We start from the raw sequence: 15062 nt of genomic DNA, 5'->3' as shown, positions 1-15062 counted from the left end.
ACAGTTTGTTTATAGCTCTTACTTCTACTTCTTTTAAGTATTCTGCTGTATGAGCATTTCCTGATATCAGTTTCTATGTGATAGATAACTCCATCTTTTGTTGTCACATAAGCATGTATTTCTGGATCATTGTGTACATTGCTCCTCCCAGTAAGACTCATATTAATGAATTTTTTGTCAATATTTTTTGCACACTGTTCTGTTTCCTTCTCATATACTATATCTAGCAACCGTCCAGCGAAGTCTGCTCTGCCGGGTATAGTGTAGTGTGGTCCTAATGCTTGAACCATGTTAACAAAATATATATTCTGAACAAGATGAAAGGGAGAATTTGTTGCATAAACAACCTGAGCAATCTTTTCATCTATGGTGTCTTGGTGGAATTTGCTGGTCCTGATTATGAACTTATCCATGGTTTTACTGGATGATGAAGGAGGTCTTTTTTGATACAGGTAATTTACAGTCTGACACATATTTAGTTGTAACACTATTGGTAGTACCAGTAGTATAACTATGAAGTAAAGTTTTAGATATTGTGGATGATTGATGTTCATAGCCCTTTATGTCTAAGCTGGACTTTGAAACAAAATGGTTTAAAAAAAAAAAAAAAGTCTCTCTCTCTCACTCACTCACTCAGTACATAGCGTTAAAAATGAGATTGTAAATGAAAGATTTCCTGATTGTACCACTGTTTAAATGATTTAATTTATTCTAAACCCTGTTTTATAGGGAAAATAATTAATCATAAGGATTATCTAAATCTATTTAAACCCCTATCTCTACCAACAAACCAAACAGGTTGGAATTGTTTTTAAATGTTAAAATTAATACATTCATAAATGTATAATAAAATTTACTTTTAAACAGGAAATTTTCACCTAGGATATTTGATTATACTGAACAATAAAAAAATAATTTTAGAAGTCCAGCAGTAACAATAAAAACATAATTGATAAATATTCCCGCAATAAACTAACATACCAATTATATTTTGAACAGACATTTTGAAATTCATAAGTAAGGAATCCATTCAAAACACAGATTTATGACTAATCTAGATTATCATTTACCAGCATAGTAAAACATGGTAGGCAGTCCATAAAAATGGTGCAAAAGTTTACTGACCAGTTGATCCAGATTGTTCAGACATTACCTTCTGAGGAGTATTTTTCATAATGTTGTTTCATTCAGACAACCAGGACTTGCATCTCTTTGTTGCACTGTTTACATTTGGCACATGTTTCTTTTTTACTCAGAGGTACAGGAATATATATAAAATATTCCCAAATAAGGTCTTTTTAAGTTCCACAGCCATGGTCTCCAGTTCCCAGATATTGAAATGAGAACTTAGAGGCTGCACGCTGAAGAATATTGTCGCTTCTTCCCACAGTGTCCTGCTTTTGACACCATTGTTGTTTATATTTGGTTGCACATTCTGCTCCTTCTCCCTTGTTACATAACTCCCACTCCCACCCCCAGAAAAACAAAAGAAATAAGAGTCCAAGACTTATGTTCATGTAACCCATATGCCTTTTGCATTTCAGTATTTTGTTTAGAGACAGGGAGGCAGCTGAGAAATTAATGGATTTCTGTTTGTATCTGTCAGTGTACCCATGCCAGGAGACAGCTCAAGGCCATTTATCTGAAGTGCCCAAAACCATCCAGAAGCAAGGGCAGATTAGTATTTTTCCAGGAGCTGGAGATTAAGTTTCCATGGTGGATGCAGTCACAAATATTCATGATTTGAGAACTGGATCAGTCAGAGCTCAGGTAGAAAGAAGCTATAAAATAGAAGTAGGAGACCACTCAGGTGGACTCAGTGGATGATCCTGATGAGATAGCTGATGATGTCTCTTGGAGTCAGGGTTTCAATGCCTGTGTTGACTTTTGCTGGTCTCTTGAACCCAGTAGCACAGCCCTTGGGTACCCCCACAGGATCAAGCCCTTAATACAGTACATGACCTATTGTGCCATATTTTATAAAGCTCGATCTCAAAAGTTAGATGTTTTCCCCATGATTCTTTCTTTATATAGAAAAGCAGGCTTTAAATCAAAGCTTTTGATAATGGCTCAGTCATGGAGCCAGCATATTTATTTTTTATTTAAATGTTTTGAGAAATTATAATAAACTTAGACCTTAACATATTTTGTATTCAGGTTTCATTTTAAACGTGTGTGTTTTTAAAAAGAAAACTTTATTATAATTTAAATAACAAAATGAAAAAAATCTGATTTTAATTTAAAAAAACCCCAAAAACATTAATTTTTATCCACTCTGCTGCCAGCTTGCAGCATTGACTCTATGGCAAAGCAGGAGGTGGAGAAAATATCTATAGTACTGGATTTTGAAGTCTAGTTCTCTAGATAATGGCATGAATTCTGACATAATTTTAAATATTGGAGCGGGTAGTTGGATGAGGATGCAAGATGGTAATCACAATGATGTGACTTCAGTGAATTATGAGAATTGAGAAGATTACAGATGTTGTGTGCCATTAGAAAGAAGTTGTGATTAACTTTCAAATGGTGTAAGCATTTGTTTTGAGTTATGGTGGGTCATGAGATATTGGACCTTAAAACAGTATCCGCCTACGCTTGTCCCTTGTGTGAGGGTTTTTGGCAATTGGTCCAGAACTGTGTAAAGTAAGTCCTGGAACTTGAAACAGAATAATTTTCAGTTATAGCCAAGATAGGAGAAAAACCCCTGTTGTTTTTTTCACTGCAACAATACTTGCTGCTGTACATTGCTTTAAGGTCCTTTTCTAAAGTACTTTGTATGAGGGAGAAAAAAATGTAAAGCATTTTGTATAAAGGCTTGATATTATTATAATAGCAGCACACACGTGTGTGCGTATGTGTATATGTAACCCCCTTCCTTTCCTGGTTTACTTGGGAGCAGGCAACACTCACCGGTGTGCAAGGGTGCCTAAGGTTGCTGACAACAGAGGAGATCCTGAGTATCCCAGTGATGATGTAGGATAGGTCAGAATCCTCTATCCACTCCTTTGCTGCAGTCCCTTTACTTCTAAAGGAATTTAAAATTGGCAGTGCCTCCACCTGCACATGCTCAATAGCGAGCCTTGGAAGCTTCCAGGACTAAACCTAGTCTAATAATTATAATAATCTGAGACATAGGGCTAACCAACAATTGCAGTTATGGAAACTAAACATCCAATATACTTAAATTAGAGTTAACACACCTTTACTTAACAGATTAAAGAAAATGGCATAACAGACTGAAATTAAACATCACTATTATTTTAAATCCACAGGGGCAGTTGAATAAATCAATTAATAAGAATAGTATACAGTAATAAATGAAACTTGTCTAACTGGCATCTACACTGCCACTATTTATCCCATCTCCACAGTGTGCACTCCTCTAGAGTTCAGAGCCCTAACCCTTTGCTTGCGTGGGCGTGCCTGAAGATCTGAAGAAGGAGACAGCACTCTGGTTCAGTGTACCAGTTCAGCCGAGTTATCAAGCTGGAGATTTGGAGTTGGCCCAACCAAATGTCTGCAGTCCTGGCCCTGCTTGAAGGGACTCTCTCTGCCTCTTCTCAGGCCCAGTCAAAGTCTCTCTGTTGTGCCCCTTCCTTTACAAGCCCTGCCCCAAACAACAGAGAGGGAGGGGACACTCACACCACCTTCACTGCAGGCCCACCTCAGTCAGCTCCAGGCTCAGTCCCTGCCCTGGCTTGGGCAATGCCACCAACCTCCAAAACTCCCTGCTCGATCAAAACTCCAGCAGACTCTCAGCAGCAGCTTTGGGACCCCAGCAGCAGCCAGCAGCAATTTTGGGACTCCGGCAGCAGGCAGCAGCAACTTCGAGACCCTGGCAGCAGGCAGTAGCCGGCAGCAGTCAGCCAGCAGCTTCCAGCCTCGGCTGCACTCCATCCCAGCACCAAAATGGAGTCCCACATGCTTTTCTCTGACTCCCTGGAAGGGGAAGAGTCTCTCTCCTTTTTCCCCAAGGCATCATGAGAGTTATAGTCTCCTAGGATCTTCTCAATTAAGTTCCAAGGCCCCTGAAGTACAGGGTGCCTACATATATATGAACTAAGTATTTTATTTATACCATTTCTTTTCTGTTTCTCAATTTAATTCCAGTAATGTTATATAACGTGGAAAATAAAGTATTGCTTACTGAAGTGTTAGTGAGTCCCACCAGAACAAATGGCCAAGTTAATTCCTGATATAATTGCACTGTTGTCAGTGTAGTTACATCAAGGATGAATTTGTCACAATCTGTTGTATAGCAGAATTCTCCCATGTGATTTCCTCTTCTGGAACTGAACAGGCTCCATTTTGCTTTTAGGAAATTTAGTAATACTGGGATTAGGTTTTATATATTGAGTTACTGCAGATTGTTTGGGACTTTAAACAGGAGCATAACAGCTATGTAGTCCTAGAAAAATCAAACTGTTTTTACAAATAAAATATTCTGGTTTGTATTTTGTTTTCAATTTACCTTGTGAATCTCTTAAAAAGGAAAATTGAAGAAGAGTGATGGTTCCCCCTCAGATATTTATGTAATTGTCAGGAAGGTAAACTGGAAAAGCTGCACTACTTATTGCACTACCAAAGGAAGAATTTCTGATTTTTTTTTTTTAATATTACTTGAAAATAAGAATTTATACAAAGTTTAACTTTAAGCTGTTTTTCTAAAAGACACTCTTTGGAATATAAAACCACAGCTTATTTGCCAGTGAGACTGTTGGCCAGTGATCCACAGACTGCTTGCTAATTGAGATGATAGCAGGAAGAGTGGAGCTGGTAGTTGAGCTCCTCACTGCCCCTACAAACGTAACAGGGAACTGGGTCTGATGGGGGAGGGTTGCTGAAAGGCTGTGAGGAATTAAGCTGCCAGCTGCTCTCCTTTTGCTGAAGCCTAGCCAGCTGCAGATATGCTGATGAAACACCTGTGGCTCATCAGAGCAGGGCTTGTAGTTGGCAAGCAACCAGTGGTTCTCTAGTTAAGGAATTCCAGAGCTGGAGGTTGGAGGAGGATACCGTCATGGGGAAGGGGCAGAGTATGCAGCCTTAGCTGGACTTCTACAGCAGGATTGCCAGATGAGGACATGCAAGCTGAACTTGGTGATGGCGCAAAGGGGGTGGAAGGTTAATATGGAGGGGTATGGCTCAGGGGGCCATCTCTAGTATTGGTGAGATATTTAATATGCTGAAAGTATGATGAGGGGCACAAAGGGGACTCAGCTGATGATCTAAAGAGGCCAGCTAGTTGAGGTAGTTGTTACCTTTTGACAGCTGTCAAAGGTGACAGTTCTTTTATAATTGGTGTGAAGCAACCCTGGTGAGGACACAACAGCAAACCTTACACCAGTTGAAGTTGGTAAATGTGGATGCACTCAATCTTTTTTAGGCATCAACAGATGCACAAGTGATTGAGCACTCTAATACAGACAAGACCTTGGTTTCTTAAATGATTGTTTGGTTCAAACCCAGTTATAGAAAATGAAGATTAGGCCTGTAATAAATTGACCTCAGGTGAGGATGTTGACCTAAGCATATATAGTACAGATTTTTGTAATGGGATTCTTACAGCTCTTACCTAAGGTCTGTATTTCAAGAGATAAATTACCAACAGGTTGAAAAATATATTTGCCTAAAATAAATGAGTGCCTGTGCTTAAAATCAAAAGTGAGGTTTTTAAAGAGGGGAAACAATATAGCATATAATGTTGCAGATACCTATAAATAAACTGAACTTTTAGTTTGCAGCAACAGTATATGGTGTGTACAACCATATACTGACATTAATGGGAGTGAGCATGAAGATAAGCAGTATATGATCTATGGTACATAGTCTTTATTTCTAATGCACGAGGTACAACAGTGCATTACTTGCTTTCATCAATCTGACATAGACTTCTTCCATCAATAGTTTTCTTTTCAGAAACTGGTTTGTCCTATCATATAGAGCATGTCATTTGTTTGAGAGTCAGATCTCAAAGTTCTTACCAATAGTGTAACTTTTATACCTTGCTTCAGACACTTTGGAATTAGATCCTAATGGTGAGAGACTTTGAAGCTGTTTTCTAATAAGAAAAGAGTACTTTCCTGAATGTGGAATGAGAGTCTGGTATGTTTTATGATTTGCTGCTACAAAGGGAATTTCCACATGGCATGCACAATTTCTTACCTCTAGTTTTCCTATGAGCTGGTTGCTTTTCAGTGTTTAGAACTATGGTAGTAATTGTGAAATCATTTTAAAAATAACATAAATTTAGGTCTTTTACATGAGGATGGTTAAGTAGATTTAGTTACAGGTTAAATGTTATAACCAAACATATTTTGCACCTTGGTACATGCTTCATAGTTAACCGGGGGAAATTTCTGGCATATATGCTCCAAAAAGCACAGAATAAGGAAAAAAAGTAATTGAACTACCTTCACAAAAAGAAGTAGAAATGACTTGTGAATTCCTGCTCCCTAGTCATGGAAACTGCTTGTTGGTGGATCCCTGGAAATCTGTGGTGTATAGTTGATTCTGTGTGATCTGTTCTGAGAGATGACTGTGAATCCTTGCTCTCTCAGTCAGTGGTTGTCTCCCTGGATGAGTAGAACTGCTGTTGCATCAATAAAAATTCTCACTTTTTGTTGCAGGCAGACATAGGGGACCCTGATAGCAAGTGCCTGCATGCTGATTTTCTCCCTGTTGCTGAAATAAATTATTCCATAACATAGTGTAGTTGGTATGCTCTAACTGGGAGTCATCATATGCATAGAATTGATTTAGGCATTAACATACCAACTTTTTCTATTAATAATAATACTAAAATACCTGCAGTCTAATAAGGCTCATAAAGCACTTTATAAACATTAGTGAATGAAGCTTCACATCCCTATGATGCAGGAAAATGTAATTCCCATTTTACAGATTGAGGCACCGAGATTATATGATGATTTAAAGAACAGCATTAGAATGCCTTCGTTGTGGGTGGTGGCCATTGGGAGAGGAGTAGTAGCTGCGTGGCTAATAGTTCCCATTTCTAATGGAGAGGTGGGGATATCAGCACATAGTGGCCATCTGATCTCCCCCATAGGGCCCCTCTGGCCTAGTTTGATGTCTCTGGTAGGGTGAGGAAGCAATATGTTGTCTAGGGATTGGGGTGCACATATTTCCTTTATTTTCTCTCCCTGGCCTTCCAGTCTTAGATCTTCTTGGGTGCTGCAGCCCCTGAGTCTCACTTGTCTTCATTGTTGCAGCTGAATTAATAAGCAACTTCACTGGGGAGGAAGCTCTTCTTTCTACAATCAGGAAGAAAAAGGATTTAATACAGACCAAAGTACAAGAATTTTTTAACAAAGACTAAAGATTGGTCTTTTATATTTATATAAATATGGCAGTTGCACTCAGAACAATTTATCAGCAATTCATTCATTTTAAAAAACTAATACATTGAACTTAAATAGCTCCTCTAACCCAAAAATGTTAGAGCACCTTACAAGGATTGTATCCTCGTTACTCTTATCCAGCAAAGTGAAACCTGTCCAAGATCCCATCTCTGTTAGGCAACCTCTAATTTTAAGAGTCTGTCCTAAATGTGTTCAGCTTAATTCTGTTCCACCTGGATGAAAAATAAGAGTGTAAATGATCAAATTAAATTATTGGAAGGCTTACTCTCTGTTAAACTATTGATTTGTATCGTCCCCTTGAGCAATCACTTAGCATAGCTGTCAGCATAACTTTTCATTTTGGAGGAGGTATCTTCCTGGATTTCTTTTTCTTTCTTATAGGTGGAGTTGAGAATTACCATCCAGTTGAAAATTTAGTTTCTGATAACTTTGAATCACTTGTAATTTTTCAGGGGTTAGTTAACAAATACCCTTTTTCTTTGACAGTCATTTAAAAATTGTAATTAAATAAGGAACTTTATATAGGATTGAGCCATAGCTTCAGGTTTTCTCTAAACTTTCAACAAATTCTCCGTGTGCATATAAATCATTTTGAAAGCAGAGCATGAATGTCATGAGCCTTATCACCTTCTTGCTTGTAAATGTGTCCTCTTTGTGTGTGTAGAGAGAATGTCATTCCTATTTTATATTTGTTACATTTTAAACTAACACATGAACTGGAGGCCTTACAACACAATGAAATGCTGAGACCTCTAGCAGCTGATTACTTCAATTTGAATAGACTCTATTAGCTTTGCTGGCACGCAGTTTGACCTTGATGTGGTGAAGTGAAAAGCTGATTTTTACAAAAAAGCCAACATTAAAGAAGAAACTCCCTCCCCCCAATGAATCAGATCTGAATTTTAAAGTGCTCTAAAATTTCTTCTTTGATCCGTAGAAAACACTTGTGTCCCGTCTCCTCACCCCCACATCTCCCCCCCCCGCCCCCTCCCCCCCAAAAAAAAACAAAAACAAAAACCATATATGCTATTTCTAGACTGGCTTCTCCTAGAGTCATGAAAACTTGTTAATAGTCTGGTGGAAAGGTAAGTGCTGCTCATGTTGAAGAAGGTAATATGCTACTAGCTGTCAAAAAGCTGTAGGATCTCAGGGTTCCTATGAGCAATGCTGTATTTATATTAACTAAAGTATCTGGGCCAGACTGATTATGCAAGTGACACAAGCAATTTTTGTTTGTATGCAGGCCACGGACTGAGTAATTTGAATGAGTTTATAGTCTTTATCAGAAGTCCTGAGATACCCACTCTCACAAAGATATATAACATTTAATATATTTGTCATATAGTGCAATTTATTGTCTTTTAAAGCCAAAGGTATTTACTTTTCTGTTAGGGATACATTATCTGTCGAGATGGTTTAGCAACATGCAGAGACGGGGATGAGTTGCACCAAAGATGAGGGGAAAACCTGTTTCCTTCAGTTGAAACATTGATGGTAGTTGTATTAAATGTATGAGAGCCGGAGATAAGGCATACTCAGTTGGGGACTGGCTGTGGAATGAGAGATGACTAATCCAGAGTTCGACCACCTTGCGGTGAAGCTACAATATCTTCCTCTTGGGGAAAGTCCTCCCCCCAATCAGAATAATGTTTACAGGCACACCCATTTCCCCCCAAATTAAAAATTCCTACCTTTAGCAAAGCTTCTTATAACCCACAAGCCTAACTCTGCTATGCAATCTAACTAATAATTATGGTGCTAAGGGCTAGTACAAAATGCTGAAATACATTGCTAAAAAGTGGTGGTTCCCAACCCATAGCCCGTGGGGTCTTTCAGAATGGCTTGCGGCTCCCCTCCCGCTAGCTGCAGAAGGGAGCCAGTGCCTAAGTACCCAGGCGGAGTGCATTGCCAGTGCAGGCTCCTTGCTGCAGCCAAGGGGATGGGAGATCAGCGCTCCCCTCCCCCTGGCTGTAGCAAGGAGCATGGCAAAGTGCTTTGCCTGGGTCCCTGCCGGAGCCAGAGGGAGGGGAGCACTGATCTCCCATCCGCCTGACTGCAGAAGGGAGCCGCTGCCTAGGGACCCAGGTGGAGCGCACAGTTTCCCTGTTGCAGCCAGAGGGATGGGAGATCCTTCTTGCTGAACTCCTTCCCTCTGGCTGCAGTGAGAGGTGAGGGGGGCAGCTGGGAGACTGATGGCCCTTCAGGGTTGTAAAAATTATATTTGTGGCCCTTGAGCCAAAAAGGTTGGGAACCACTGCTATAAAGTATCATATAAAACGAGGTATAGTAGAAAAGGTTTTATCATGAGTTTCTAATAGGTGCACTTCTCTTAAGTGATGAGGTTGTGAATTATCCAGACATCCCAAATGAGGGCCAATAAAACCTTATGGCATATAAAACATCATGTATTCTTTACATGCCATACCTTCTAAAGAAAAGCTATTTATTATGTTTGAGAGCCTTCAGATATTTTTATTGAAGCTGTATTTTGTAACCCTCTGCCTGTAAAGTTAGATTTCATTAGTAAAATGATTTCAACGGACCACGCTTCTGACAGAAATTAATTATAAGTACATTTCAGAAATCTTTAAATAATGCCATAAAATGGCTCTGCTGTACATAATGTCATGATAAGATCTGATATCTAGATTCTGCTATGGCTAAATGCAGAAAATTAATATCTTTGGATGGGCAGATCCTTGTCTTTCTAATGGCAAAAAACGTTTCCATTTCTGCACGGATAGACTAAGATATCAATCTTCAAATTGGTTACTGGCCTGTGACTGAATATTGTGCATTCTCAGCATCAAGCTATAGAATTTTTTTTGAGAAAGAAAATGGAAACACATTTGGCATGCGGTTGCCTTTTTTCCCCCCTACTGGATGCTGTTTGATGCTCAGAGGATGTGTGCAGATTAAGTAGACAATAAATGTAATATATCACATGAATATCATCCCTTTCTGTGTGTGTGTGTGTGTGTGTGTGTGTGTGTGTTGTACACACATAATATATATTTAATGTATATACTTGTACATACACACAAGTGATAGTCATGTAATACATAACTTTTACTGTCTACTTAACCTGCACTCATTCTCTGAGCATCAAACAGCATCCATTGAAAAATAAAATAAAATAAAAATATAAAACGTATACCACACGTGGTTTTCTCTTAAAAGGGATATAATCTTCCTAAGGATTGTTGGATAAGTAGTGATATGTATGACAATGTTCTGCTGAACAAGAAGCACAAATAGGCATTCCCTCCTCAAGGAATCCTCAGATTCTCTGCTGGCTATGGTTTACTAGGAGACAAGTAATAGTTTAAGGTGTTAAAGCTCTACATCTGTGAGACACCACTATTGCTAACAGAACCTTCAAATGTCTACCTGCTATGGTGTAGGGTTGCTTCATTGACAAGAAAGAATTTGTCATTGATGTGGTTGATACCAGCTTCCTGGAAGGATGACAAAGATGCAGTCCTGAGTGATACACACTGGAGAAGTCAAAATTTTGAGATAGAAATCTTAAAATTAGAGGTACTGTGTATTGCTCTTATTTACAGCATTTAAGCCCATATTACATACGTTCTGCTTAATGCAGTTCTCATAATTCTTCACACTGTGTTTTCTACCCTAATTCATTCCTTCATATCCTATTTTCCCTCACAGACAGTTGTAATGAGCTGGAGCAGTACCAAAATACATTGGAAGCCAAAATATGCTTACATTCTGAGGCCAAAGAAAGTGCAGATGAGGTTACCGTGGAGAAGCTGGTCTTGCCAACAAAAAACACCTGCAAATGATCAGCAACCAAGACATTAAGAACCAAGTCCAGAAGCCCAATGTTAAAATTCTAATATTTTGAGTAAAAGTGGCTTAAAACAGCTTAGCATTGTGTTACAGATCCCTAGTATCTAGTCTGAGGTGGTGAGGGAGTGGTGGGCGTTTGGTTAGCCAAATATGGGAAATATTACTACTGTATCAGTGGGTGTTACAAAATCTCTTCTTATGATTCAGGCACAGAACATGGCCATACAGACTTTTCTACCCACCCTCTTTATCTTTTCCCCCTGACACAGACCTTTGGGAGATTGATGGAAAAATGCTATTTTCTGATAATTCATGGACAAATGGTGGTTACCAAGATTCATCTGTGGATGAATGTGCTTGGATAGGGAATTAAATTGACAATAAGTGCTGGAGATGGTTTAGTTAGCAAACAAGTGGGGAGGTGTACATAATATCACATGACAAGTGATTGAATTTTGTTCTCTCTCAACTCATGTTTGGTGGTTTACAGCTCTCTGCTTTTGAGAATGTGGTTGTAGCCACAGCATCCATGGTATCATAATCTCTTTCCAGAATAAAACTGAAGAAAAGAATAACAAGCTTGTGTGTCGAACATACGAGAATGGACCAGGCAGGAAGAATAAACAGCCTGCTGCTTCTCCATCACCACAATAAATCAGCTTCACAATTAACTGGGAATGTGAGATGAATAATCTCAACCAGTTTTTGTAGATGAAATGTGCCCCAGTATCCACAAATCTGTCTTTTCTTGTCTTCCTGATGTGTGTGAGAGACCCACTAACATTGAACAAGAGCTGCCTCTTTTCATCACTACTCAAGTACATACTGAGTGTTGTGCACTGTTAACTGCCTGGTAACTCCTGAGTGTTGTGCACAAAGGTCATCCAAAGTAAACATGCATGGTATGCACAGTAAAATAAAGATGTCACACCAATATTGTTGGGGAAATGCTGGCATAAGAAAGGAAATTATTTCCTTACCAAATAGTAAGGAAATACAAATCATGGCCATTTTGAAGCTTGGAAAAGAGGCCATTGACTCCTAAAACTACTGTCCCTTCTCACTCCTTTGCAGTTGCTATAAACTGTTAGAGCAGCTCCTACTTCAAAGATTACGGCTGATACTGGAGCAACTAGTCCCCAAAGAGTGGGCCAGATTTAGAACCAGTTGCAACTGGTGTGACCAATTGCTGGCCTTAACCTGCTACCAGTGAAAATTAAAAGCAGTGGTAGAATTCATTGACCTTTCTTCTACATATGGTACAGCATAGTGCAAAGGTCTCAGGCTGAAGTTCTCATTAGGTTTCCCATGCCAATCAACCATCAGACTTATCACTGAGATCCTGAGTAACACAAAATTCACTGTACACCTTAGTGAATCTGCTAGCAAATCACAGAGATGGAACAATAGTCTCCCACAGGAATCCATTTTAGCACCTGTACTGTTCAGTCTTTATACCAGCGACATTCCAGTCACATCATCCTGTAAATTCATCTATGCAGATGACATTGCGCTAGTGATACAAGCATCTTCTCCGAAGGCTGCAGAAAAGGTCATGAAAGACGGCTTCTGGACATTTTAGACTTATTTCAAGTGTGGGGACTGAAACCCAATGCTTTGAAAACACCTGTCTCTGCCTTCTACTTGAATAATGGCATGGCCAAAGTGCCCCTGAGAGTGGACTTTTGTGGTCTGCCTCTATCGCATGACCACAATCCTTGATATTTTGGAGTGACCCTCGATCAGATGCTGAGCTGTGTCACCAATACCTTGACAACACCAAAAGCAAGGTAAAGACATAGGTAAATATCATTCAGCCGCTCGCAGGCACATTCTGGAGATGTGATGTAAGCACGTTTTGAACATCAGGACAAGCCCAGCCTTGCCAACAGTGGAGTGTTTTGTGCCAATTTGGTAAAACAGCTCCAACATCAATCTCAATGACACTGACATCAGTGCCCCACTCACGATCGTTAGTGGCTCTCTCAAATCAATGCCAGTACTGTGGATCCCGGTTTGGTGGCACTGTGCCAGCCAACATTAGGCAAGATGCTGCCGAGGTCCAGGAGTACAATAAGATCCTGGCCACTCTGGACCTGCTGATACACCAAGACCTCCATTCATTGCCACTGTCCCCACTCAAATCCAGGAAGCCTTTCTGGATCTGCATGTCAGTGCTACCGGCCAAAGGAAAGGAAGCCAGCACTCACTGGCTTGAATCTCTTGGGCCACTGTATGACATCCCAAAGACCTGATTGAAGATCCAGCAAAAAGTCCCAGGATTTTGCCATCCTCACAGGCAGTGGACTGCATTCGACCACGTTTGGACAATGCACGGAAGGTGTGGATATCCCCTCACAAATGGAAAATCAAAGAATCACCAAATTGTGACCGTAGTTAGGTACAAACTATGAGATGCATCAGACGTGTATCCCCCATTTATACTTGCAGTGGTGGCACGAGGGGGATCCCCGTAGCTACCCCAGAAGCATTAGAATGGCTTTCATATCTCAAGATGGTTATATTCTGAGCCTGTTGCTTTTCATATGCCATACAAAAGAAGGAAATACAGAAACAATGGACACAATCATTAACTTTGTACAGAAATTGTAATCCAAACTTCACTTGTTAAATAAAAGTTTTGTCCTTTGTTGTATACTGTGACATTTCTCCTATGTTCTCCCTCCTCCCTTCTACAGACTGCTTTTGTATATTCACTTTCACTTAGCCTCTGAGTACAAACTGTGCACAAGGATGGGGAGGCTGAGCCAATAGATTTTCACTACTCTCAAGGACCCATTTGGGTTCTTCTCTTCCTGTGTGAACTAATATATTCATTTACAGGGGCCAAAGAAAACAAAACTCTTCTTTCCTATTGCCAACACTTGGCAATAGTACCTTTGGAAAATGGGCAGACACGGAGTCAAGTAAGCTATGGTCAGAAAAATGACAGCATTGTAAGCATATTTTCTCCATCTGTGTATTCAGAGTCATATCTGCTGTCTTTGACAAAAATAAGATTTTACTCTTCTTATGCCTGCTTATCTAAAGAGTTGTAGGACAAAGAGTTGGATTCTTCTTTGGCTCACATATCAACAGAAGTGTAAATTAAGTTCTAGTTCTATAATCTTTTATCTGGGACTGAAGGTTTACAGAGGTATATACTTAAATAGCACCTCTTCTGGGTCAGGATTACTAGTGGTGATGTCTGATTCGGAAAGAGCAAAGCTTGGATTTCAGATGCTATGTGGATTTTGCAGGTCTTACTTTCCTTTAAATGGATCAAATTTGTTCTAGAGTTATTGGCTGCATGTACATTGGCAAAAGTCAGACCCATAATTCTCCACCGATGCATCAGCATCAATGATTGCAAGAAAACAGGGCTAAAAGCCTTCTCCTCCTCTAGCAATAGTGTAGTTTTTTGGAATTTTCCATTTCAATATATACAATTTAACTTTTGCCTTTTTTTAGATAATTCATTTTTCAGAAGCTGATGTATTAACTGCATCAGTGGTGCTCTAATGGAACACTTGCAGCACACAAAAGTTCTCTAGTCATATTGAAAATATTCAGTTTATGGGATTAGCCAAACTATGGCATGTGCTAATTTAGAGTTTTTTTGTTGCAGTTCCCAGAGTGTGGTTTCTTTGGCATGTATGACAAAATTCTCCTCTTTCGCCATGACCTGAACTCGGAAAATATTTTGCAGCGGATTACATCAGCAGAAGAGATACATGAAGGAGATCTTGTTGAGGTTGTGCTCTCTGGTACGTACTTTGTAATTACAATGAAACCATTCTTATTGAGTAAAATAGTACAGTATTACAGTACACTGTCTACAACAATGTAACCATGGGCTGTGATCTTGAA

At 39.5% G+C, this 15062-nt stretch overlaps 1 protein-coding gene across 5 annotated transcripts in view; it reads left to right on the top strand.

Moving 5' to 3' along the window:
- Window positions 1–15062, top strand: part of PRKD3 (protein kinase D3) — a 73971-nt gene that overhangs the window by 20016 nt on the left and 38893 nt on the right. For 2 of the 5 annotated variants that reach the window (XM_067562692.1, XM_067562687.1), the window contains one exon: window positions 14821–14959. The exons of 1 other annotated variant lie outside the window; for it this stretch is intronic. In XM_067562692.1, the coding sequence (XP_067418793.1) occupies window positions 14845–14959 (115 nt within the window). In that variant the 5' untranslated portion in view covers window positions 14821–14844. Of the gene's footprint in view, window positions 1–10783; window positions 10920–14820; window positions 14960–15062 lie in introns of those variants that run through there. 2 more of the 5 variants (XM_067562688.1, XM_067562690.1) reach the window with 2 other exon arrangements.

This window comes from Emydura macquarii, unplaced genomic scaffold (genome assembly GCF_026122565.2).
Source record: "Emydura macquarii macquarii isolate MOO-44397 ecotype Brisbane River unplaced genomic scaffold, CSIRO-AGI_Emac_v2 contig_2457, whole genome shotgun sequence".
In the NCBI taxonomy this organism is placed as follows: domain Eukaryota; kingdom Metazoa; phylum Chordata; order Testudines; family Chelidae; genus Emydura; species Emydura macquarii.
This window is presented reverse-complemented; position numbering and strand designations above follow the sequence as displayed.